This window comes from Podarcis erhardii (assembly GCF_964252035.2).
Source record: "Podarcis erhardii genome assembly, chromosome: 1".
NCBI lineage: Eukaryota > Metazoa > Chordata > Lepidosauria > Squamata > Lacertidae > Podarcis > Podarcis erhardii.
Window position 1 is genome coordinate 34422425 of NC_138497.1, and position 26771 is coordinate 34449195.

A 26771-nucleotide genomic window follows, 5' to 3' on the forward strand; every position below is an offset into this window, starting at 1 on the left:
ATGCTAAGCAGTTTACAAGATCACCAGTTAATTATGACTGTAAAAATGTTAATAACTAGTGATGTTTGTTAGTTTGATGACCTCAAATGAAAATGGCTGCAGTAAATGTTATTTGATGGAAACGGAGCTGGACTTAAAAATCGGTAGTAGCTGAATCATTTAGCTTTGTACAGCCCTTGTCTCTGAAATAGCAAACATGAAAATCTTTTCTGGCTGCAAAAGTGTTTTCTCAAACTATTTCTTCAATTGTAATATTTCTTCAATTAGAATGTGACCAGAAGAGGGAGCAGTCCAGGAAGCTTAGAAGTTCCAAAAGACCTTCCCGATATACTGAACAAGCAGAGCCAAATGCGCCCTGCAGATGACCCAGGAGTGCCTTCTGAGTGGACGTCTCCTGCGAGTGCAGGCAGCAGTGACCTTGTCAGTTCCGACAGCCATTCGGACTCCTTCAGCGCCTTCCAGTATGACGGCCAAAAATTTGAAAGCAAGTATTCCCGCATCCAGTTTCCTCTAAAATCATAATACTTCCTCTACATTTTTTTTATTTTTTTTTTGCAATAGACAGCTTTATGCAGAGAAATTTAGAAGAGTGAATGTGCACAGGTTCTGTAAATGATCTGGAGCAAAGTCCACAAGGAATGTGTTTGGCTTATCATCCATTTTATAAGAGCACACAACTTTGGGAGAAGTTATTTTTGTAGACCTAGATCTGTGAAAGAAACAACAGACAACAGTACAACCTTCTAGGAACCCTGGCCCTATATGCACGCTGGTGGGGAAGGAACTTCTCAACTTTGCAATCCTTCTTTTCCACTGTGATGGTTTCCTCAGGGTCATGAATATGTCCCGCACACTACAACAACTTGGGTGCATCATCAACAAGAGCTCATTGTGTGTAGTTTAGTTTCAGACTTTCATACTTGATCTTTGATGTGGTTGTGGGGAAGATCTCCCTGTTTTAGGACAGGCAGAACAAGAGCTATTTAGCACTTTAGACTATATACCTAGTAAAGCTACAAAGGGCCGTAATAGCTTGCATCAAATGATTCACTGGTTGAGATTCCTGTCCAGTAGCTGCTTATTCCTTTTCAACAACAGTTCACCCTCAGTTGGTGGCTAAACCCTGATCATATTGTTTTTGCGCACACAGATACAAGCCTCTCAGGAGGGTATGTGATACATGCTGCCAAAGCCTTTGCAAAGTAGAAGATTATTATTTTCTAGGAAGGAGAAACTTTTTCTCCAGAATTTCTGCCTCCTTGTTTAGTCATAAGATCCCAAAACACTGGATCATGTTGCTTAGATTTGTTGGAATCTGCACATGATTGCACAACTCACTTGCATTAAACACAAGATGAAAGGTAGCAAGAATGCCCTTTGTAGGAAAGTCCTATGTTTTTGAAATTGATCAGGTCTATACTTTTAGTTAGGCCATTGAGATATGTATCTATTTCTCTCTGTAGATTTCAGCTTTGGCCCTGAAGGTGGCACAGCAACTTCTGCAGAGTCTGATGCAGGTTCAGGACCTCAGCAAAGTGCTGAAGAACAGGAAGTTGCTAGTCTAACTACACTCCATATTGATTCTGAGACCAGCAGTCTCAATCAACAACCACTATCTGCTGAAGCAGCAACTATTACAGGTAATAATAATAATAATAATAATAATAATAATAATAATGTATTATTTGTATCCTGTCCATCTGACTGGGTTATTCCTCTGTTGCAAAGCAGTGGAGTGAAATTTATGAATATTTAACTCATTTCTAGAGGATTAGCCATTTTATTCTGTGGCAGCAACAAGACGAGTTGGGGTACCAACAACTTAAAGACTAACGCATTCATTTTTACAGCCTTCCTCTTAGAAATGGTGAAAAGTATAGCCTATAAAGTTGATCTGAATAATATAATTTGTGGGGTATATTTTGCCAGTTAAATTGATTTAAAACAAAAACAAAAACACCAGAGTATTGTTTTCTGGAATAATAGACCTCTTCATATCAAGTAGAGTTTGTAGCCATGATCCAGAGGTCTGCACATGGCAAAACTACATCCATACTAACCTTTTTTCCCTCTTCATCTGTCACCCCTATAAACCATCAAGCAGCTTTTAAATTTCCCCAAAGTTGAGCAGGAAATCAGCCTGCTGAAGACCTCAACAGCATATAGTAAGCATCCAGGGGCTAGATATTTTGTTGCTGCCCCCACTTTTGATACATAAGATATTTGGAAATCATTCCTATAACAAATAAAATTACGAATTTACCAGTACCAGCAACTTAAATTTGACTGTATAGGTGTCCAAAGTGCTACTAATAACATATTTTTAGATGTGTGCTTGTTGTTCCTCTGTTGAGCTTTGTATGCTACTTGCAAATCAGAATGAAGGCTGAGTAAATGCATTTTTTATTCTGATAGCTAAAATGTCATTTGTAGGTTCTGAAAGCGCATCACCAATCCAGTCTGCTCTTGGATCACGATCGCAGACACCATCACCTGCCACTCTGAGTGCAGATCACAACGAACAGAAAGATCTACAGCTGGATGAGAAGCTCCACCACTCTGTTTTACAGACACCAGATGACCTAGGCAATATCTTAGATAGAAAACTTAAAGAATAGCTTTTATTTCATTTCCTATACAGTGCTCACTATTTTAAGAATTGGGTAGTCTCAGAGAACAGTGCTTGTGTTTTCTGTTTGCCGTTCATTAAATTTGTCTTACTAATTATGTTTTTAACACCTGGGAGAAAGTAAAAATGTCATCTGCTTGATTAAAGCAGGAGCATGGACTATTTATACATTAAATAAACTGGGTAAATGTGGCACAGCGGGGGATTGAGGGACCATATCTGCTCTGTTCCACCTGGCTAGCATATATTTTGATGCAACATATTAATGGGTTTTTCTTGGGAGGAATTCAACATCTTGCTGTTGTGGTCATTCTGTCAACACAAGCATTTCAGCTTGTCAGATGGAATGATCCCTCCTTCTTCCCCACATGTGGTTCTCTGGGGGTTTTCCTGACCCCCTTAGAGCCAGGGGGTCATGAGGAAGGAGGAAAGCCCCACTGCACAAACGGACGTTCTTGCAGACCTTGTATCATCTCCCCCCTTAACTTCTTAATCCACCTCCAAATAATAGCTGGCCTGAAGTTTTGTTTGTTTTTCCTTCTGTTACAGAAACTAGTGATTTTCCATCTGAATGCTGCAGTGTGATGGCAGGAGGAACAGTCACTGGATGGCATGCAGATGTCGCTACCGTAATGTGGAGACGAATGCTAGGAATTTTAGGAGATGTCAATTCCATTATGGACCCCGAAATACATGCTCAAGTTTTTGATTACCTTTGTGAACTCTGGCAAAATCTTGCTAAGGTATTTGGAGAACTGAATATTTTTAGCCGCTCAGCCTAAAAAAAGTATTTTAAGGTAGAATTGAAGCAGCAAATTCATTTTCACACAAGTTTGCATTGTATTTCTAAATAATTTCAGATTAGAGACAATCTTGGCATTTCAGCTGATAACATGACATCACCTTCTCCACCAGTTCTAATTCCTCCGTTGCGAATTCTGACTCCGTGGCTATTCAAGGTAAAGAAAAGTGTAGCCCATTCTGTGAATATGAAAATTAAAATGGGGTAACGTATCAAAGTGTTAACATTGTGGCTTCATTCTTTAATATTAGGCAACCATGTTGAGTGATAAGTACAAACAAGGCAAGTTACATGCTTATAAACTCATATGTAATACAATGAAGCGGAGACAAGACGTTTCTCCAAACAGGGACTTTTTAACTCATTTCTACAATATAATGCACTGTGGACTACTTCACGTTGATCAGGTAAGGAGCCTCAATAATTTAAACTTTATTCTGAAGCACATTTCTGAGCAATCGTGAACCCAGAAAATTAAAAACGTGTTGCAGAGTATGCCTTTGAGAATTTGCAAACATAATCCTCACTTGGAGTTTTTATTCATTGTAAATTATGTTTTAAAGAAGTGGTTTTCAAACTTTCTGATATTGGGGAACCATTTCTACATGCTGCTTGCCACTGGCAAGAAAACTCTGTATGTTGTACAAGAAGCTGGGGAGTGTTATAGGGTACATAGTATCAGGCTACTGGCTGGGCCTTTCTTGAGTAAACTTAGAATGCACCCAACTAATTCTTGTAGAATGCACCCAACTAATTCTTCCCTAATTCAGGGAAAGAAACATGTAGTATTGAACAAGCTGCGTTTCAGGACCCTTGCCTGCCACTTCTGATCTCTTCATTGATAAGCTTCCAAGAAAAGCATAGGATTTTTTGAATAATATTTTTAAAAACGATTGCTTCTTAGAGACAGAGGCTTAGCTCTTGCAAACAAAAGATGACATGGTAGATCTGTGTTTGAGCTGCACTCTTTTGGATTGTAGATGGGTCCATACCCCTCACTCAAAAAACAAACAAGCCAACGAGCTATCAGGGAGAATTTCTTTTTTAATTGACATCTCATTTTCTTTGTGATTGAATGCTCCTCCAGAAATAATTAAAAACCAATCATAAGAGTCACACCTACAGTCTAAAGTAGTAGAGCCTATACACAGGATTGCCACCTCATATGCTGTTCATGAGAACTAGCCCAGAGTCTTTGTTCTTCAAGTCTGAATATAGGCTGTCTTACCGTAACTTAAGTGACAATTCATGCAATACACTGCAAGATTTTGTCTCATACTCACAGTTTCAACTCCTTGCAAAACAATCTAATTACCAATTTATAATAGTTCTGGTAAAGCTATGCCTTTTGGGTATAATTGCCAAGAATCTGTCATACTGCTGAATAAGATACCTTCCCAGAAATCTAAGGGTCGTTGGCAAATAAGGAGACATTGGTTCCAGTAATCTTACTCATCTTCTCTTAGAGTTAGCAGATACTTTAGAAGGAAACTCTACTCCCATTTGTTAAATATTTTGTTCTGCTTTTTACTGTCTTTCATTTTCTTCTTTCTCTGATGGTCAGTTCTAATTTGGAGGCATTTCTGACTAATCATTTTGCACCCTCAAGACAAATTTAGGTTTTATTCCCATTTTCACATTTGTGAAAGCCACCTAATACAAACGTTCTCTGGGCAATTAACACTAAACAAGCACAATAAAAATAGTAGCAGAATAAATACTGATTTAAAGCCAACAACTCCCAATGTCCTAGGCACATTTTGTGACAGGGAATTTCATCAACGTGAGCAGTTTCTGAGCTCTACATGTAAGATTTCAGATTAAAACTGCAGAGTGGAAGGAAAAGGAGGATCTTTTTCTGCCTCCCCACTTCCAGCTACTCTCTGAAGACTGGAGAAGAGACCCTCTTAAGAATATGATGGAAGTGGGCTGGGGAAAGACTCAACCATGTGAAAAATGAACATAATATTTTAGCTGCAGTTCATTCATTTCCTGCTTTGTATTCTAGTTATTAAAAAAGTGCCCATAACATAGGTTTAAGGTGCTGTTTAGCTCCTAGCTTTCATATCTCAGTTTCTAACACTGGGAACGACAGCAGTACAGAAGTTCTCAAGTGCAGTAAACATTTAAGATTGAAATTTTAAGACTTGAAAAGCCTGGAGAAATAAAATGGACTTCACCTGGCACTGAAGAGATCAGTACAGCTTAATAAAAAATGATACCAAGAGCAGTAATTCAACTTTTCTTGAACAAATTTGTGAATAAATTATTTTGAGAGAATGTTCACATCTTGATAAGTTCCAGTATAACTGCAAATCCTATGAAGAAATGTGGCTAGATTTGGATAATAGTTTTATTCTAGTTCACTGGGGAATTATTTTTCATTCAAGTTCAGTTTGACTCCCTAGCTACACTTGGACATCATGATGATTTCCTCATGGTTTATTGTTAAGGATATGAACGATACACAAGCCTTGGGCTTGTGTAGCACACAAACCCTTCCTACTCCTGAAGGAAGCTTTTGCTTCCTTTTTTTGAACACAGCTTGTTGTTTCATCCAAACCCAGCAACCTGTGACTAAATCTTAACACTGGTTTGTTTCAAATAAACTCCTTCATACCTACACCGTGTAAACAGTTTGGAATGGAGACAACACACTAAACTGTGATTAATTCAAAACAGAAGCTAACAGCTTCTAATCTCCTTGCAACTGAACCAAAGGGGAAAGGGGGGGGGCGCGGAAACCCAATATTTGCTGTGACTTATTCCCATCAGAATAAAACATAGATTATCACAATCTCTAAATGCTGCCATTGACATTCTCAAAACAGGGTTTCATACTATTTATTTTGTCCTTTCGTTAGTCTTTTTATTTAACAGAGTGTCTATTATGGAAGTTGCAAGCGATCTGTCTGTTAAACAGTTCTGTGCCTCTTTTCTTCCAAGGATATCGTCAATACAATCATCAAGCACTGTTCTCCTCAGTTTTTTTCACTTGGTTTACCTGGTGCTACCATGCTGATCATGGACTTCATTGTCGCAGCTGGTAGAGTGGCGGCATCCTCTTTTCTCAATGTGAGTTTCCATTAACAAAAATTATTGCTGCTGTTTAAAATTATTTACAGACCACATTTCGTTGTGGAAAATAGCAAGGCAGTTTGCAAAATAAAACCAGTACAACAAAGTAACAATTAAATATATACCAGAGTTCACTAAAGTCGGTACTGAGGATTGGTTCCTTGAAATGCTGGTGTGAATAACTAAGTTTTTGCCACCAATGTAACTCCTGCACCACAGGTGCCTGACATATCTCTCGGAGGTCATTCCACAGTGGGAGGGCCACCACAGAGAAGGCCCTCCTTTTGTTGTATGACTGGGCTGGTTTGTACAGAAGGAAGTGCTTTCTCAGATAGCCTGGTCCTAAGCTGTTGCCCAGGTTAATTATATTCAGCAATTGCTATTAGATTTTCTGTGGGTGTCCATCCGTCAAGTAGGATCTAGCACCACCTGGTATCCAGAAACAGGATATGCAACTAAGAGTCAAGGCATATCCAATCCCTTCCAGTTCTGACTCCTGTCCATTTCCTGCCTTTGCCTGAGATGGATTGGTGGTCTTAGCTCTCCTTTTGGATTTTTTTCTTGTGTTCAATATGAGTGTTTTTCCTTTTGTTCTCCAGGACGGGCGTCCCCACCATTTATGTGGGGGTTACATTCTGGGGCCCCATGCACATAAGTGAAACTGCCTAAAGTAGGGAACATCCTCTAAAAAGCCTCCAAATACCTATTTTCCCCCCCTTCTGTCTCTCCACACAACTCTCTTTTCAACTAGAGTTGAAGTTCTGGGGCCAGCTGGAGGCCATGCAGAAAAGCAGCTGTGGGGGCTGCTGTGCTACCTTACGTGTCAGCTGTTAGGTGGGGAGGCCTGACAGCCTAAACAAATCCCCACTCTGCCTTCAATCTCTTTGGGACTTCCTCCTTCCTCATTGACCTCCTCTTTGGGCTCTCTCCCGCCATTTCCTGGCATTCTGTTTTAAATTTATTTCCCGGCACTATGCATATACGTAGTTGCACATGAGTAGAACACATGTGGGGGGATGTCTGTATTTAGCCTTCCTTTTCTATAATTAAAAAGAGGGATGGAGGTCTATTTATTTTCTTGCTGTCTCCCCACCCGCCACTTCACTTCCTGGGGTCTGTGAGTCTTTTTTCCACACTTGCTATCCCACTCACCTTTAGCCATGAGGTGGTGCTAGATCCTACCTAATGGATGGTCACTGGCTAAAAGCACCATTTGGGTGAGTCCAGCAGTCCATTTATATACAGCTTATTTTTATATATAGCTATGAGTTATATAACGCACACACACACACTGTGTGTGTGTGTGTGTGTGTGTGTGTGTGTGTGTGTATGTGTGTGTGTTACTAGGATGTTGTGTACAAAGTTTACCAATTAAAGTCTTTCTAAGTAGGGACTTTGTCGCCTTAAAAGCAACTTAGCATATTATATTTATTTACTACAAAAGTGTATTATTATAAAGCTGTATATTAGATAATGTACAGGTTGTTTACATTCTTGCCACGGTGTTTTATACATCCAGTTGCTTGCAAATTTGCCTGCCTTACACTGTGCTCCTTTGCCTTGGGGAGCTTGCAATCTAAATTTAAATATTACATGAAGATAGGAAAGGGGGAGGTAAGGGTATCAAACAGCAAAAACCGCCCTGAGACCTCCAGGTATAGGACGATGTATAAATTGAATAAATAATAATAATAAAGAGGGAAGGTCTGTGAAAGGCAAGCATAAAGAACGAATGAAAGAAAATGGTGCTATTATGTTGTGCATGCTTTTAACTTGGTTCTAAGTTACCTAGAAACTGCTATGCATAAGGTAACTATCAAACTGAATAGCTAACAAATAACAATAAGCTGTAATAGCTGAAGGCAGCCCCAGTGCAATTGCATTCTCAAAAAAATAACTCTGAAGCGTCCCTAGCAGGTCAAACATATCACCAGCATATGAGCCAATGAAGCACTGTAAGCAGCTCATCATCATTCTGGTCCTTGGGTGATTGAAGGGGCAATAAAGTAGAACAGGGCTTTACCCCATCCCAATGGCTCATGGCTCATAGCTCTGGCCAGCTTTCTCAACCCCAGTGTACGTTCTGCAGCAGGAAGCCTCTTCTAGTTGTAGGGACTCCTTGTGTAATTTAAAATCCTGCCAGGGCTACGTGGCCTTTTTCCCACTCATGTTGCCCCTTCATGACTTCAATACCCCAAAGAGACCTATGCTTAAAACATTTCATTTCAAGATGAAGGCTAAACTTTATCATCTGTTTGTATCTTTCTCTTTTTCTCAGGCACCAAGAGTAGAAGCACAAGTTCTCTTAGGCTCTCTGGTTTGCTTTCCCAATTTATATTGTGAACTCCCAGCTCTACACCCAAGCACTCCTGACATTGTTGTGTCTCCGTTTACAGATGTTAAGGTAAGTTTTGAAATGCTGTGTACTCTGCATATATTTCCCCTTGTTTAGCTGTTTTCAGCTGAGGAGCAGCTCCTGGCACAATCCTATGCATGCCTATTTATTATTATTATTATTGATCGGTTTGCTTGTTGAATTTGCATCCTACCTTTCTATAGTTAAGGCAGCTAATAATAATACAGATGCAGTGAAAATAGTGCCTGATTAAAAAAAAACCACATAAGAACAAGGCAGGTAAAATACATTAGTAAAAGCAACAAAAAGAACCAGTTTCAACATATATGTTAGCTAATGGGCTAAAAGACATATCTAAATAAACAATATTTTTGCCTGGAAAAGGTTATCAAATATGGGACTAGGTAGATGTCCCTTGATAAGGAGTTCCAAATACTGGGAGCAGATTCTCTCTGTAGAGCAGAGTAGTCCAACTCAAGCCCTCATGCTGCCTTTCCAAAACTGGGTAAGTGAGGCACTAGGACCCTGCCATAGCCTTGTGCCTCCTTCCCAAAGCCCAGGGCCTCACTCAGTTGGCTTTGGGAAGGCAGTGTGAGGAGAGGACCTTCCGCACCATTTTTGAAACTGGTCTTCCAAGGGCAGGACAGAGCTGCTTTCAGTTAATTGCTTAAGACTAAACACAATTTGCTCTGTGGTTAGCTAAAAACAACGGCAAAGGATTCTGATCTCCTTTCTGTTGTTTTGGAGAAGAGGGGGAAGTGCACATACCCAATGTCAATTCATGTATTGATAAATATTGTTTATTATTATGTCTAAATGCAGCTGTTGTGGTCAGTGGAACAAGTAAGTGTGTATAGGATAGCAGCTTCAGTCATTTTTCTTCTTTCTTGTTAGGAGATATTTTTGTGTTCAAATCATTCATCATTGCTATTTGCTTAACCAGAGCACTTGGGTGGCAATGTGTTTGGGGTGGTTTGTTTGTTTTTTTGAGAAAGTGGCGGCTAGTAGCAGCTCCTCACTGTAAGGGAGTGGATGTTTGTGCATGGTATGGTACGCAAAGCTGGAAGATTCAAGAGAATCAGCAGGGATGTATGGCTGAAACAACTTTGGATTCCTTGTTCCATTGGATACTGTCTCTAAGGAAATAGTATGAACAAATAGTATGATAGTATGAACAAATGCAGAGTGTTTTGTAACTCTCTCATTTCTGTGAACTTTTCCTATCACATAATAAAGCTTTATTTTAAATTTAAGGGGTTTTTGGATGACTGACTTTGAACATTCTTACTTTAGGAACTGATCATCAAAACGGTATTAAGTTCTGCCAGAGAGGAGCCATCTGGACCGGCAAGGTATGAATAAAGAAGGATCACCGCAGATCCTCGAGCAAATAGGTCAATTTGTGTGTTCAGCTAAATTATTTAAATAGCACAATATCGGTTGACTTTTGGTGTTAATTTGAATCATGGTTTTCTTTTAAATTTGCCTTTGCTCAACTGCATTATGAGTTATCCAGAGAATATATCTGAGAAGGAGATAGATAAGCATTCTTAAAATCCTTTTAAATTCATTTTAAAAGGAAGTAGTAGTAGATTATGGTTAATGAAACAAACCAATGAAAAAGTAGTGGCATGCACCATATATATTAGTTTAGACATTAAGAGATGGCTTCTCTAAGGCTGCAATCCTAAACGGGCTTACCTTACTCAATTGAACTCAGTGGAGCTTACATCTAATTAGATGACCATAGGGTTGCACTGTTGTCCTACCTCAACAAACTCTTAATATACCACAAGTTTTCTACTCCCTTGACATTAGTTTTAGCTTGGCTGAAGTCAGTGCTTACATTGCTATCTAACATTGTTTTGCAGATGTGTTGCTCTTTGTAGCCTTGGCATATGGATATGTGAGGAACTGGTGCATGAATCCCATCATCCTCAGATCAAGGAAGCTCTGAATGTGATCTGTGCATCATTAAAAGTAAGCATGTAACCATTAGGATTAAAAGGGCCCTGTGCAGTGTTTCATGTGCACCCTGTGGCTTTTCTGGCCTTCTTTTCTCATTTTCCTAGAAGGATCTCTAGGCAGCACTAGGGCTCACATAGATAAACGCTGGCTGGTTTCTGTTCATAACTACTAAGGTTACAGTCCTGTGTACGCTCACTTGACAGTAAGCCCTGCTGAACCATGTGAAAGTGCGTTAAAGCATATTAACATCACATTCATATGCAGGTTACATACGTTGTAACATTTGTTTACTCAGAAGTAATTCCCAACATGTTCTGTGGGGCTTACTTTCAGGTGAGTGTGCATAAAATTACAGCCAAAGATTAGAATATAAGTAAGATTCCACATCAGCCTCTTCAATTCCCTTTCCAACAATAGTATTCAACCAAAGCATCCCAATTACTTTTATATGCTTGGTGGGGGCGTACCTAAAACTGTGCCAATTTTTATTCAAATTTTCCAGGTCTCATAGCTGTTACAAAGCAATGGTTTAATTTAAAGTAATTTTAAATATGAATGCTTAAAATATAAAGTTTCGTACCTTAATACAGCACACTTCTTTTAGGTGCTTCAGAGTAAGGGGAAATAATTGGTGTCATTTTTCCTTCTTCTTTTTAACAGAGATTTAAAGTTCACAAATACAGTTTTGTGCCCAGAAGAATCACACATTGAGGCTCTTATTTGGAAACTAGATCACACATTATTCAAAGACTCTTGGAGTTGGCTATTTTTCTTGCAGAGAGACATGAATTGAGTATAGATACCAGATACTATGTTTCTTGTCAGTTGTATTGACAAGTGTAGTACGCACACTATTGAACTGGACAAAAGCAAATTGCAGGCTTATAACACAGATGCAGCAACACTTTCTGAACTCCAACCAAGCTGCTCTATCAAAGTATAGGCAGTGTTTATTTCCTCTAGACAGTGTGAAGTCACAACTTTTGTCTCTCAACCACCTTGAAAGCCTTAGTACAAAGATCCTAATTGCTCTTCTCAACCCCTGCAGTTAGAGACTGTGTTATGTGCCGCTCCAAAATAGCTCGGGTTCTAAGTGACTACAAAACCTCATCCATGCTACAGAAAAAACTCTATTGCTCAAACCATTTTTTTAAGCAACGGGTGAAGCTGAACCACTGTTGAAAGTTTAGGCTAGAGAAAGGCATACTGGCTCTATGGATTGACTCCAGTGGACCAACATGGAGCTTGAATTGGTGTCTAATAAAAGAACTCCTTTATAACAGAACAGAGCATAGTATTTTAACATCAGGCTTTTTTAAAGGGACCGTTGACAAAAAGTCACCATTATCAAGAAAGTAAGTTCTTTAACTTCTCTCTGCTGAACCCACTGAATAGGTTCATAATACAAAGAGTCACAAATATAGGCGCAAAAGCTAGATTTTAGTTGGATATCAGGAGAAGCTTTTAACAGAAAGAGCAGTTAGACATAGGGACTAATTACCTAGGGAGTCTTCGAGCAATGGTTGGATTGCCGTCTGCTGGGGATGCTCCAGTTCTATAGCTTGATGCTCTAGCTAAATTTCCTTCATTGAGCAGGGGGCTGAACCTTTTTAGCTAAAAGATTCTCTGATTTAGATGTTAAAGGCAGGTTATTCAGAACTTTCAGAAACCTTCCATCATGGAGATTTGCAGTAAATTAAGATTAGGGTCAAAGCATGTCCCCTCCCTGAATAAAACTCCCCAGATATTTGACGACTTGACATCACACCTGCAGCAAATTAAAAATGCACAGCTTCGGTGCAAGTGCAATGTATTCCAAGAGCAAGAACTTAGCACAGCCCTATATGTTGTCCGAGGCAGGAGTGGCAAAACTTTGGCTCTTCAAATGTTTTGCTTAACTCTTCAAGTCCCATCACGGTGCTGCAAACCAAGCTTTTATGAGCAGCCTGATTTGAAGATTATGATTCCTCAGTTGTGGCTATAATTTAGAAAATTATTTTTTGTGGGCGAACGCATATAAGAACTAAATATGCAGTAAGCCCCCCCCCCCCGGTCTTACTTACTTGTTCACACTGCTTCTTACTCTTTTAGACCACTTTTTCTCAGACAGTGATCCAGGATCCACCAGAGAGTCCTGGGCCTTAATGCCACAGCTTGCCCAGTGCCTCCTCACTTGCCTGCCTGTCCCTTAGACATGTCATTGCCTTCGACGGTACCAACGGCAGCCCCAGCAGCTCTTTCCTGCTGAGTAAAGATGGCCAGGAGAGAAGAGATATTTAGTGGGGAGAAGGGAAGAAAGTCAAAGGAAGTGTGGAGGGAAATTAGAAAGTGAGATAAAAGGTTAATAGTTAATAAAACATTTAACTGGAAATAGAAGGAAAGTAAAGAAAAGAGGGAGGCTGTTATAGGAGGAATAAGTGAATGTAAAAGGGCCAGGGAAGAGGGATGAAAGAAACTCACATGGTGTGGGGAAATAAGGTACAGTGAGAAGAGAATAGGGAGAAATTACAGGAGATGGGTAAAAATACTTCAAGAGGCATTTGAAGGGAAAAGCCTTCCCCATTTAAATCCTCTGGATCAGCAGCTTCTGTCTAAAACTGGGAGGCTGAGTCACAATACCTCCAGAGCAAAGGTCTGTACAGTACTTGGCTCGAGGAATGCTAAGCTATGGAACTCCTTGCCACAGGGAAAACACTTGTGGCAAATAATTTAGCAATTACCAAAAATGGATTAAGTATCAGTAGAAAGTCACATCAGTAATTGCCAGCTAATTATGCCATACTACTTGCATCTGCCACCATCTCAATTGGACTTAGGGTTAGAAAGCTTGAGAAACCCTGTTTTAGGCAGTTCTTGGGTACTTCAGATCTGCCCCCTATTTTTTTCTGAATAAGAATCATTTTCATAAAATAAAATTACTGCTTAACCTGATAATATTTGCCTTGAATACTTCCTGACTATTTTTGTGCAAAGGAGTAGCTATTAAATTCAGAGCATATAAGTAACATAGTAAACGTTGCTGCTGTTTGTTACCGGAAAACACATTTGCCTCTTGCATGCAGTTTGAGCTTCCCACAGAATGAAAAACCTTCCCACAAATTGGTGGCATGTAATTGCTGACAATTTGAGTATGTAAGGCTGCTTCCAAGGTCCATATTTGTGGTACTTACGTATAAATCCGACAATAGAACATCTCCGACTACTTCACCTATTGTCTATCATGTACAGGGTCTGGCTTTTTTGTAAAGCCTGTTTTCAAAGAACACCTCCAGCTATCTGCATTTGATTTGTTGGAGCGTCTGAATTTTTCTTTGATGTTCATCATAATAAGTTGGAAGCCACCCAAGCCCTCAGGCAGGCAGCAGACAATGTGTATTCTGCCTGCTGCATTCTGCTTTACCACTTCCTCAGCATCCCCTGGCAGATCATAAGAGGCTTTGTCGTTAAGGCAAGTGCTTCAGCATGGCACTTACAATGCCAGTTATGGTCTTACAACTCAGAAAGGGGTGGAAGTTGCATGGTTTTTTTTTACAGCAAGTTTCCACAGTATTTAATCATCACCCTCTGCTGCCATCTCCAACATGAAATGCTCACAATACAAAAGCTATAGATAATTTAAAAAATCCTGAGTGTACCTCTGCCTTAGCTATTTCACAAATTCAGCAGAATCATGGGAGGAAAACTTAAGGCCATTTCATTCCATGGCAGTGTTTTCACACCACATGTGACCATAGTTTAGTGCAACATAAGTGAGCAGGAACTATCTGTAGTGAGCTTCCCCTTCTTTCACACAGCTGGAAGGGGTTTAGTTTGGTTAATCATAGCTAGTCATCTCATCTAGGCCCAGAACCATGATTAACATTAACTATGATTGTTTCAGCTAGCCATAGTTTATGTTAACCATACTTTTTCAGTCTAGTTGATAGGACAAATTATGGTTAAGCAGAAGCAACAGCTTCTGAACTGCTCCCTGCTGTGCAGGAGTAGGAAAAAGAAGGAGGCAGTGCACAAACTCTGGTTTCATATGACATGTGAGTGAGGCCATTAATGACTACACAAGACATAGAACCATAGAACTGGAAGGGACAACAAGAATCATCTAGTCTAACTCCCTGCAATGCAGGAATCTTTCACCAAACATGGGGCTTGAAGGCAAAGACATGAAAAAGTGGTCCTGTGGTCATATGCATTCACAATGCACTTTGCGTACCATGCCCTAGAGCTCCTGTGTTTTCCATTATATTGCATATTTACACAATTAAAAGAACAAAATATTGTGACAACACTTGTTAATTTTTTATTTTATATCATATTTTACATTTTGCAGATTTTTAGAGTCTGATTTGCATCAAATTTGGCCACATAACATGGTGGGGTTTTTTTTTAAGGAAATACTAATCTTGGCACAACGCATGCAAATACAAAATGTTCATCCAAATAAATCTGTTGTTTTTCAGCACAAACCTCAGACCTTTTGCTGGTTGCTTGCAATCCACAATTGTTGACTGTATTTGGATGTTTCTTTATTTAGGTTTTAGATCCAAATAAAGTAGTCTGTTTCTGATTTAAAGCTGTGCTGCTTCCTTGACAAAAGACTGGGTTTTTTAAAATTTGCTTTGAGTGTGTGTAATTCTCCTCCAAATGTGTAACAGTCATGAGATGCTAGTCCATCACATGGTGTGCGCTAATACTGAAATCCATGCATTTATAACTTTTTCTGTTTTTCTACAGTTTCCAAATAAAACGGTTGCGCATGTTGCTTGCAATATGCTTAATATGTTGATTCATTATGTACAGAGGCTACAAATGTACCAAGCAGATTCACCATTAAAAATTATTCAGGTAAGTATAAACATGAGGAAAAAATGGAACTTTAGCTTTATAATCCTCGCTTTAGAAATATGAAGCAAAATATTTTCAAATGGACAAAGTCAGAGTTTTTTTGCCATACAGATTTTCAGTTGTCCGAAAACACCCAAATGAGGGGTGTTTTGTTTATAATTCTTCATTTGGAGTGTAGGTGTTGGTAAATGTGGAAAAAAAGCTAAAGGAAGGAAATGTAAAAATACTTAACTTTATTATATATATTATTGAAATGTAATCTACCTCCACAGACGGTGCCAGTGTGCTTCAGAATACCAGTTGGTGGAAACCACCTGAGAAGAGAGGGCACAGAACTATATGCAACATGTAATTCTGTCCTAGGGTGCAATGTTGCTTCAGGATAACCAGTAGCACATTGTGTCCTCTTTCTAAAGACAATTCCATAATCTTGAAGTATTAGACAAGAAGCAGCAGATCCTTTCTATCCAGATCTCCTATAGCAGGCATGTCCAAAGTCCGTTTCGGGGGCCTAATCCGGCTTCCTGGTCGGTTCAGTCTGGCTCCTGTGGCAGCTTATTTCCTGGGGTAAAATCCTTAAAAAAAAAAAAAAAACACCTCGACGACGACAACAACAACAATAATAAATTATTATTTGTACCCCAGCCACTCTGGGCAGCTTCCACAGAGACCAAAAATACATTAAAATGTCACACATTAAAAACTTCCCTGAACAGGGCTGCCTTAAGATGTCTTCTGAATGTCAGGTAGTTGTTTATCGCTTTGACATCTGATGGGAGGGCGTTCCACAGGGTGGGCGCCACTACCGAGAAGGCCCTCTGTCTGATTCCCTGTAGCTTTGCTTCTTGCAATGAGGGAACCGCCAGAAGGCCCTCGGCGCTGGACCTCAGTATCCGGGCAGAATGATGGGGGTGGAGATGCTCCTTCAGGTATACTGGGCCAAGGCCGCTTAGGGCTTTAAAGGTCAACACCAACACTTTGAATTGTGCTTGGAAACGTACTGGGAGCCAATGTAGGTCTTTCAAGACCGGTGTTATGTGGTCTCGGCGGCCGCCCCCAGTCACCAGTCTGGCTACTGCATTCTGGATTAGCTGTAGTTTCCGGGTCACCTTCAAAGGTAGTCCTACATAGAGCGCATTGCACTTCAACCCTAAACAAGTTTGGTTGACCCTTTGGTCTGCCCTCAAATCTGCCCTTCATCAAATCTAGCCCTCTTTGAAAAAAGTTTGGACACCAAGTGTAACAAAAAGTACATGAAATTTTGCAAAAACAACAACAACCCAGTGCACAGATCTGCCTTTGTCTACAGACAAAGTCTTTGAAGGAGGTCCTGTGTCTCCTCAGACTTCCCCCTCCCCACAACTGTAATTTGAGTAGCTCAGTGCCTTACAGCACATGTCTACTCAGGAGTAAGTTCTATTAAATTCAGTGGGGCTTACTCCCAGGTAAATGGGGTTAGGGTTGCAGCTTATATACCATGTTTTAAGTTTAGTGACACGGGTGGCACTATAGTCTAAACCACCGAGCCTAGCGCTTGCTGATCAGAAAGTCGGTGGTTCGAATCTCCGCAACGGGGTGAGCTCCCGTTGCTTGTTCCCTGCTCCTGCCAACCTAGCAGTTCGAAAGCACGTCAAAGTGCAAGTAGATAAATAGGTACCGCTCCGGTGGGAAGGTATATGGTGTTTCCGTGCGCTGCTCTGGTTCGCCAGAAGCGGCTTAGTCATGCTGGCCACATGACCCGGAAGCTGTACACTGGCTCCCTCGACCAATAAAGCGAGATGAGAGCCGCAACCCCAGATTCGTCCATGACTGGACCTAACGGTCAGGGGTCCCTTTACCTTTACCTTTAAGTTTAGTGAAGTTTCTTTAAATGGCTTTGCTACGTCATTTATGTTGTTGTAATATAAAAGAGAAGCATATATTATAGCATTATAATTGCACAACCTTCTACTTCATTCATTTGTGTGGGCCAATTTAAATCATTGAGATGCAAGGGTACATCTATTTACTTTAGATGCTTTCATTCTGATTGGTTATTGCAATAGGGGATTAAAAAGAGGGGGGAAGGTGTCCTAACAGTGGCCAGGATCAAAAGCACTCTGAATCCCTACATGCTGGTAAGCTCTTTAGTTCCTCCATTCAAGTAGCTAGAGGTAGTTTGAATTGCCCCTGATTTACATCTTCTTTTTTGGCTGTCTTCCTGATTTCTTTCTCAATATCATCCTCAGTGTTTAGTTGGTGGACAGGGCATCCACAGCACTAAATTGCGTTTTAGACCTCCTATTTCTGCCCACAGTCACTCTGAAGTTTGTGCCCTCTTTAGCATGTAGAGTAAATCTTACAATGCATCCCTCCTGGCCTTTACTTAGATTCTTTATCCAGGGATGAACATACCCCACTGATTGTCACTATTGTGCAAGCTTTCTAATAAGCACACTCTATGTTATCAACTTGTAAATGTTGTTCCAATCAGCACTGAAGCTTTGGGAATGAACATGCGAACACCTAAACAGTATATTTGTGTTCATTTTTCCTTTTCATAAGCAGTTTTGTTTGGCTCTTTGGTTTCCTTAAATCACTCTTTCTGTATATTCATCAACACTTCCTGTATCCTCATAGCCACTTTGAATACTAATAACACAGAGCTCCTTCCAGGAAAACCTAAATAGATGCTAAGCAATATGGCCTCAATCCAATGTCTGTGCCCTACTTAACATTATCATATTTAAACCCTGATCAATTTGATGGGGTACGGAATAGTTTGTGTTAACATAACTGTTGGTACACCCTGAGAATAACAGGTTCAGCTACTATGCAGCCTGCCAGTGGGGGTGTAGCCAGGATTTACGTTGGGAGTAGGCAGGACGCCCACCTGTCATCATCCTCTGTCTGGCTCTAGTCCAGCAGATTTGGAATGAAATGTCTCAGCAACAGTTTTAAATTACTCTCTTTTGCCCCCAAATGCGCAGAAAAAATCTGCCAAAATCTTTCTACAATTTCTACTTTTATTTAAGCATTTTTATTTTCTTACTTGATTGGGGGGGCAGCTGTTTGATTTTATTGTTTTATCTTTTTGTAATGTGCTTTGAGGTTTGTTTGTTTTTTACAATCAAGTGGTGTATAAATTTTATAAATAAATAAAATGAAACACACTGTAACAGTCACCTACTCTAATGGCCCTCACATTTTTAATCTCACCCAAAAGAGAAATATGAAGCAGGTACCATAACAGAATGCATATTTTTTTAAAAAAAATAAAAACAGATAAATATGTTTGGGCACAACAATGTGCATGAGAAAGAAATATTTCAGTATATTTCATTGAAGTGCAACGGATTTTGCTACAAGCAGTTGAAGGCAATAAAATAAAGCAAACACCAATTCTAAGTGCATGCTGAAATCAAGGGAACTGACTTCTGAGCAAATGTGGTTAAAGATCAATTCTGCCAGTACTGATAGCAGCAACTATTAAAGGCTTCGATTCTGGAATTACTCAGGCTCTTAAGCAGCTTCACAACTGCAGCCTAAGACTTCAAAGAGCTTAACAAATGACTTGCTAAGTGATGGTGGAGTGGGAACACTCTGAATTGGAACAAACACTGCTGCCTTGTCTGTAGTAATAATAAGAAATTATAACAGCTGAAAAATAACCATTTGCATTGATTAATTTACCTGCAAGGATTATCCAAAACAACTGATTGCATTGACAGCCATCATATATCCCTACACAATAGACATTTTCTATACCCCAGTAAACTAAAATGAAAAGTGGGAATAGACCAATGTATAAAATTATAGGTAGTATAATGAAGGTGAAACTTTCTCTCTCTCATCATGATACTGGATTCCAGGGTCACCTGGGGGATTCAGGATAGCCAAAGGAAGTACACCGTGCATAGTGGAAGTCACATCCACAAGATGTATTGATGGCCACCAACTGTTAGACAAATTCAGGGATGCTAAGACTTATCAGTGGTTACTAGTCATGGCAGGTGTTTTCTACCTCCACTTTGGTCAAGGCTATATGTTTCTGCAGACCAGCTGGTTGGCCAATGTAGGAAACAGATAACTGGACTGTATCAGTAGGCTTTTAGTTTGAACCATCAGGGTTCACACATTCTTATGTTTTAATGTGGAAATGTATTTAAATATAGTGACCCAATATAGTGATCAAAAGGCAAATGACTTCATAGGAGGGTTTAAACATCTTGAAGTAAATGGTTATTTTGATAGATTTAATATGTTTTGGTATGTATTATGCATTGCATGTAAATTGTTATTTCTTTGCTACACTTACCTGCTGAAGAGTAATGGGACATTCTCATGACACTTGGAACCAAAGTGTGTGCTGGTTGCAGGGGACAGGGAGGGGGTTAGTTCTGCTTCAGTTAGTTTGTTTGTCTGTTTATTATAGTGGTTTTGGGTATGTTTGCAGAGGGAAGTTTAACAGTGTGATGCAATTGTATCAGCTTATTTTATTCAGGACATAACTTCCTCTGCTTATGTATGTATTCTTGAAAACCTAAGAAAAAGTTTTAAAATACAAAGGCTAAACAAAAACTACCAAAAACTGTTTTTCAAAGTATGTCTGCCAATGGATTAAACAGTTTATTTAAAATATAAAAATGGTAGAACTGTAACAGCAAAAATTTATTTCCCATAGATCCTGATAGCAACCATCACTCATCTCTTGCCCAGTACAGAAGCTTCTTCTTACGAACAGGACAAGAGGGTATGAATTATGTCATCTTTCTTAAGTATACTCTGGTCCCAGCCATTTGTTTTCTTTGCAATAGAAAGTGGATTATATCCAGGGTTTTCAGGGCTGCAGGTGAGAGAATGGAGTGGGATGGCCTATTGCTGGAGTTTTCTGCTCATGTATAGTGTGGATACCATCCAATAGTTAGAAAGACTCATTGAAGTGACTGGTTCCTGCAAGAAACTATAACCTTTTTTTGAGCATTCAAAACATATACAGGCTGCCACATAATGTATCTGTTTTTCTTCTTTCTGTATTAGGTAGCCTTTAATCACTCTGCTCCTGTTAGCAATAGGTGTATTCCATTCAAAGTTAAAAGTGTTGTGCTGAACTCTCCTAACGACACTCAAATAGATGACTTTTTAGTGCGTTCATGCCATGTACATTTGGCCCCCCAAAAAACAGTTGGACATAATATACAAACTACTGTGCTACCATTGAGCTAGATTAATGCTGAGGCTAAATTAAGAAAGGACAAAAACAGAGAGTAAGCAGATTCCTCTTTATGGTTAGCTGTAATTTAGAAATCCTTCTGTTGCAGCTGGTGGTCTCTCTACTTCTCTGTCTGTTGGACTGGATAATGGCATTGCCTTTAAAGACACTGTTGCAACCTGTTCACACTTCAGGATCTGAAAATGATAAAATGGAAAAATCTGTTCTCAATTGCATATATAAGGTACCTGCTGCTGCTCCCCCTCCCCCTTCCCCTGCTTTGATTTATGGTGCGGGTGTGTTACATTTTATTTAATCTTTAAAGTTTTTACTAACAAGGTGAGAAGAATAAAAGGGTTGGAAGAAACAAGCAAAACAGATAAACAATACAAAACAGATATGCAACTTCAGAAGGCCGTAACATAAAAAGACAATCCTTCCAAGTACCAAGCTCCTAAGCCGTGAAGGGCATTGAATATGACAAATAGCACTTCAGATAACCAGTAAAAATTCCCTCAGTGGTCATAATCAGATGGCCATGCCTTATGTAACTGCATGCTGCAGCCTTGTTACTCTCTTCATACGAGCCAGGAAAAAATCTGAACTGGGAAACTATGGTTAATGGCTCCCTAACAAACCATGGTTTATCGTTGTCTTCATATCCTTGTTTGTTTAGAAGCTGTTGAATATAGTATCCCACTTTGGACTTAATGGGAGATGGTAGTTAACTTCCTGGCTTGTTCACTTACTTGCACAAAGAGAAGGAGAGAAGTGGCTGCATGTGGGGTTCATATCTCTGTTTATGAAGAGCGTTTTGAAAATCTAAGCACATGCAATTGGGGTAGAATAACTGTCAGTAGCTACAGTACATATCACAATAGTGAAATGTCTGTCTAAATTACATCTCATGGCATACCTGTGAAACATCATAGTAAAAACAGAAATTTGGAGCATTTAAAAAAACCTCCATGGTCCCATCAGGGTATTTAATTTGTCTTCCTAAGAATATTATAGGTTTATTATGGCCTTTCCTCCCATGCAGATAAAACTGATGACAGATTTTTATGTTTGCTTTTGTACTTCCAGCAAAGCATCACACACTAACTACTGTGTCCAGTCTGTTTATTTTTATTTCTTTTGTTTGTTTCCTTTCTTGATACTTTTATTATGTTAAACTTCATTTTTATTCTTAGGTCCTTCATGGGTGTGTTTATGGATCTCAGTGCTTTAGCAACCCCAAATATTTTCCTGTGAGCCTATCTGATTTGGCATCTTCTGATTATGATCCTTTTATGCATTTGGAAAGTTTGAAGGAGCCAGAGCCATTACATTCTCCAGATTCAGAACGGTCGTCAAAACTCCAGCCAGTCACAGAAGGTCTGTTTGCCTTGATGAACACCTCCCAAATAATAACTTTGACCAAATAATGTAGATTTCCAATACTGAAGTGTCTAAAGTGTGGATTTTATATTACATCTAATGCCATTATGATCTCTAGATAGTGCTAAATCAATGTGGAATAAATCAGTGTAATTTTGAGCAATTGCAACTCTGTTTACTAAAATACGTACATAAAAATCCATTTAATATGGGTCCTTTTGCCCTCTGTGCAACATTGCAAACAACTAGCATTATGTATAATTTTTTGGTTTTAGAGGAATTATCTTAATCTTTTCCAAACAATCAGATACAGAATAGTTGAGTTCCGATAAAAGCAATTTAATATAAAGTTGACATTTTGTTTTATATTCGTAAAGAAATGTTTTTGTGAAGCTTCATTGTTTCCTGAAGAGCTTTCCATGTTGGGAGTATTTTATTTTTTTCTCAGTAAATACACCACCTTGAAATAAAGGTTGCAAGAAGTTTTAAGCTGAATTTTTTTCTTTTAGCAAATATCAAATGGTCCTGGTGGACGGAAATTTGGAAAAGTTAGGCTTTAATACTGATACCAAATATTCTGTGTAGTGTCATTCTCCTCCTGTATTAAGCTGTTCCCTTTAGGCTTCCTTAGTGGCATTAAGGACTAGATAAATGCAGAACCTTTTTGTAGCAGCTGTGTGCTAACAGCAGGTGATTTTGTGGTCTGTAGTGACTCCGTGCTGTTTTTTTTATGTGGAGAAAATGGCTAATCATTGTGCCCTTGTCTAAGGCATGCTTCATCATCTTCAAGTACTTTTTTGGCCAAAGAATTCTGAACACAGAGCTGTCCTCTAATAAGCTCAGTATTGGATTGAACAAATCTGATTTGAGAACTATTGGCAGGAGGAGCGGTAATTATTAAATTTACTGAAGAATGAAGCAAGGTACTGTAGTTGGCTTTTTGTCAAATGGCTGTGGTCTTATTAGCAAAGAGTAATCATCTGCAGGGTCAGAATGAAAGAAACATCGAAGGATTCATTCTGCCCTAATTACAGTTTCACCTATACATATTATGCAAAGCTAATATTTAAAGTATTTACCAAAATTAACTTCCCCTACATGTTCCATTGCAAGTGTAGAGAATTGCAGTAGCTTTTTGTGCCTTTCTGCTTTTGTATACTATAATAATGTGTAATTATGGGTTTGCAGCAAATGCTGTGTGATTTGTTTAATCTGGCAATTTGAAAAGACAACCTTGAATAGCTCCCCCCTCCCACTCTTTAAATGAATGTCTCATGCACAAAACCTTAGCATTGCTATCCTTCATTTGTACATTTCCCCACAGGACTAATGCTTCTGGTTTCTTGTTAAAGCCCTAAATTTATGTATGTGGTGTTGTTTTATATAAGTTAGTAACCTAACTTTTTCCATTTAAAATAATTTCCAAGGAAGTTGGGTCAGATTAATGAGCTACTGTTCCATGGAATTTAGTGCTGGTTTAGCAGTATTAAATATTAAGGATGGTATCCAACATAACTCATGCTCAGAGTGTACCCAATGAAATCAATGGACTTCTTACACATCCGTTGATTTCAGTAGGTCTCATCTGAGTATGTCTGATATCAGGTATCACCTAAGTATTTTTCACTATTCCCCAGCAATCTGTAGTTCCTGGAACTCTTAAGAGCGATTGAGAAAAGAAAGCTTTTTTTTAAAGTACTCAGGGGTAAAATCATGTCAGAAAGCAAGACCCAGCCCTAGATGTTGGGAGGTTCACAATGGAGCCCTGGCTCTTTGTTTTCCCCTCTTTCTGGTCAGCCCTTCTCCCCCCACCCTTATTTTTAGCTGCCTGGTGTGACTGACCGTTTTACTGGGTCCATCAGGGCATCAATTGTTGCAATTGCTGGACAACAGAAATGTATGATCCTAAAACACATCCTGGATATGTGGCAATAGTGGCAAGATGCAGGGCTTTGAACCAGTTAAGCACCCCAGATGTCCAATATATGTCTTGTTGACTCTATGATAGCCCAGTCCCAAGACATCCAGTTGATGCAAGCCCACTGGGTTTTCCAACATTCAGTAATATGAAGAATACTTCATGAAAGAGAGAGATCCAGTCTCATTTCTGTTTTCAATATAGCACATCCTTGCCTGTAAGAGACTGAGCTTTGGTAGGGATTTCAGGCATATGGAAAGATAGTTTGGTGCATTTCCAATAAACTGAGGTGCATTATAGGATACTAAAGCTGAAGAATCCAGGACAGTGGGCACCCTAGTTTGGATTTGTCATCACCTCCCTGTGTCTGTCTACTTTCCTTGATGCTTGGATGCTTGTATCTGTTTTATCTTATGCAGAAGTGTTTCAGGATAAAAGCTCTTGTAATGCAGGGTGCTTTGAGAGGCACTACTCTGAAATTTCAGCTACCCTGTTTTTCTACAAAACAGGCAAGTGGACATGGTGACAAATAGAAGGAAGAGCTTTAGTAGGTGTACTAAGTGAAGCATACTGTTGCTTCTTCCAGATGAGTATGCCTTGAAACCCAAGAATAACTGTTAAGAACTCATTGAAACCCCGTAACAAGTATATTGAATCCCATGGTGCGATAGACATGTGAAACTCTAGGAGTTAATATCAGCGAAAAGGATGGAACAGCAGCAGCAGAGCTGGTCCCACCATGAAACGTGCTGCCTCAAGCAGTAAATTTCAGCCACACTTGAAAGGATAGCAGATTGTCAGCTACTAAACTGGCAAATACATTTCATTTGAATTGTCCTCCAGCTTCAGAGATGCACAAGCCTTCTTTAACAGAAAGGTTTGTGCACATCTGCTTTTGAGCCCTTGCTACCTTTTAACTACATGAGTAAGAACATACGTGCTTTGCATCTGCCTGTCATTCTACCTGATAGTAAATCAAATCATACTACTCATGATACATGTATGGCAGAAGATTCATTAAGCAGTTTGAGTCGGCTGGTGGTTAATGGCAAAAATGTAACAGATGTCTACTCAGAAGGGGCACAGCAATCCATACCCCTGATTCACAAAATTGGTGTGGGTTAGATAAGGTGGAGGTATCAGTCCACTCAACCCTGTCCAGATCTGCCAGCCTCCGTTGGAGGGTGCGGGGGACTTCACTACTATTGAGGAAACCCCACCTGTACAGAGTGCTCCAGTGCACCCGAATAAACAGCAAGCAGAAGCCACTTTGGCGGGGTGAGGCTGCAGCACCGGATCCTCTGCTCATTGTGCTGCTGTCATGCTTTCTGGACAGCACAAATAGATGCAGGGAGCTGCTGCATTAAGTCTCTAAACTGGATGGGCCTTATCCCCAAGTAAATGGGTATAGAGCTGAATTCTAAGTGTAGGGTTATGCTGTTTTTACCCTCCTGTTTTCTTTTACTGGGTGCCTTTCAGTATTTCTTTCTGGAATTGTCGTCGTGTTTCTGCTATGTATGCTGTGATTGTCTTTTTTGAGTGTGATGTTATTTTTAATGCTACATAAAATGTAATATTTTGTAACTTTAAATTATAAAACTTAAATAGCCAGCACTGAGAAAGACTCCTGGCACCTTTATTTTCATCATATATTAATGGGTTTTAAGCACTATTAAAATCCAGAAGTTATAGAAATTTATTATAACTGATGCCAGTCATACATAGGAGTAAATGGTATGAATAGCACTAAGCCAGTGCAGATGTGATGAGAAGACTAAGTAAGCAATGAAGTACTGTGGGGAAAAGAGGGTTGGGTGACAGAGCTATCTCTCAGAGTCAACCAGAGTCTCGGAGATAGTTACTCCCTGGTTTTTAACATTTAGCTCTTAACAGTGTTGTCTCTCTCTGAGCTGCATCCTTTTATTATAATCAGTGGGTGACATCTGAAGAACAGAGATTTTCAGGAACCACCCCAAGTACATAGTTTCCATTGATTGAAACCAGTGTTGAAAATGGAAAAGAAAAGAATCATAGAATTGGCTTGACAGTTGTGCCTTTCTATAATCCAAGGGAGGTTTTGGTCTTACCACCTCATGATAGGTTGACCTCAGGATATATATGGACAAAGAGGAGTCTCCTAAGGAAGGAATTGCTTGGTTGTTGTTTTTATGAAGACAACCACTTAATCAAATTCTGAATAACCTTGTATACTCAATTGAAAAGTAAAAGTCAGATGGACTCATGAAGCTGTCATGCATTGACAATATGCACAAACTACACAAATTAAGCAAGAAACCCTGTTGCAATTTGCTACTGATAGTTTTTGGAAATTATCATTGGAGAAAATCAACAGGAGGTCTGCTATTAGAATTTACATAAAAATGAAAGTATGGGCAGCGCTTTTCAAGGCACCATGCATTTGGATTCAAGGGTTCAAAAAGCTGTTTGTGAAACCTAGAAATGTACCATTAGTATAATCTCTGTGTTACAGGTAATTATTAAATTCAAATAACTTACATCAGGGTAGGCAACATGGGGTGCTCCAGCTGTTTTTGACTATCAACCTCAGCCAGGAATGGTGGGAGTTGTAGTCCATAGATTCTGGAG

At 39.4% G+C, this 26771-nt stretch overlaps 1 protein-coding gene across 10 annotated transcripts in view; it reads left to right on the plus strand.

Moving 5' to 3' along the window:
• The window catches only part of RALGAPA1 (Ral GTPase activating protein catalytic subunit alpha 1), a 122685-nt gene that overhangs the window by 51021 nt on the left and 44893 nt on the right, over positions 1 to 26771 (plus strand). For all 10 annotated transcript variants that reach the window (XM_081857402.1, XM_081857405.1, XM_081857407.1 and 7 more), the window contains 14 exons: positions 268 to 484; positions 1464 to 1640; positions 2434 to 2586; positions 3179 to 3372; positions 3490 to 3588; positions 3683 to 3838; positions 6378 to 6506; positions 8788 to 8913; positions 10159 to 10217; positions 10737 to 10845; positions 15565 to 15675; positions 20339 to 20407; positions 20976 to 21110; positions 22060 to 22243. In XM_081857402.1, coding sequence (XP_081713528.1) covers positions 268 to 484; positions 1464 to 1640; positions 2434 to 2586; positions 3179 to 3372; positions 3490 to 3588; positions 3683 to 3838; positions 6378 to 6506; positions 8788 to 8913; positions 10159 to 10217; positions 10737 to 10845; positions 15565 to 15675; positions 20339 to 20407; positions 20976 to 21110; positions 22060 to 22243 — 1918 coding nt within the window. The remainder of the gene's footprint in view (positions 1 to 267; positions 485 to 1463; positions 1641 to 2433; positions 2587 to 3178; positions 3373 to 3489; positions 3589 to 3682; positions 3839 to 6377; positions 6507 to 8787; positions 8914 to 10158; positions 10218 to 10736; positions 10846 to 15564; positions 15676 to 20338; positions 20408 to 20975; positions 21111 to 22059; positions 22244 to 26771) is intronic.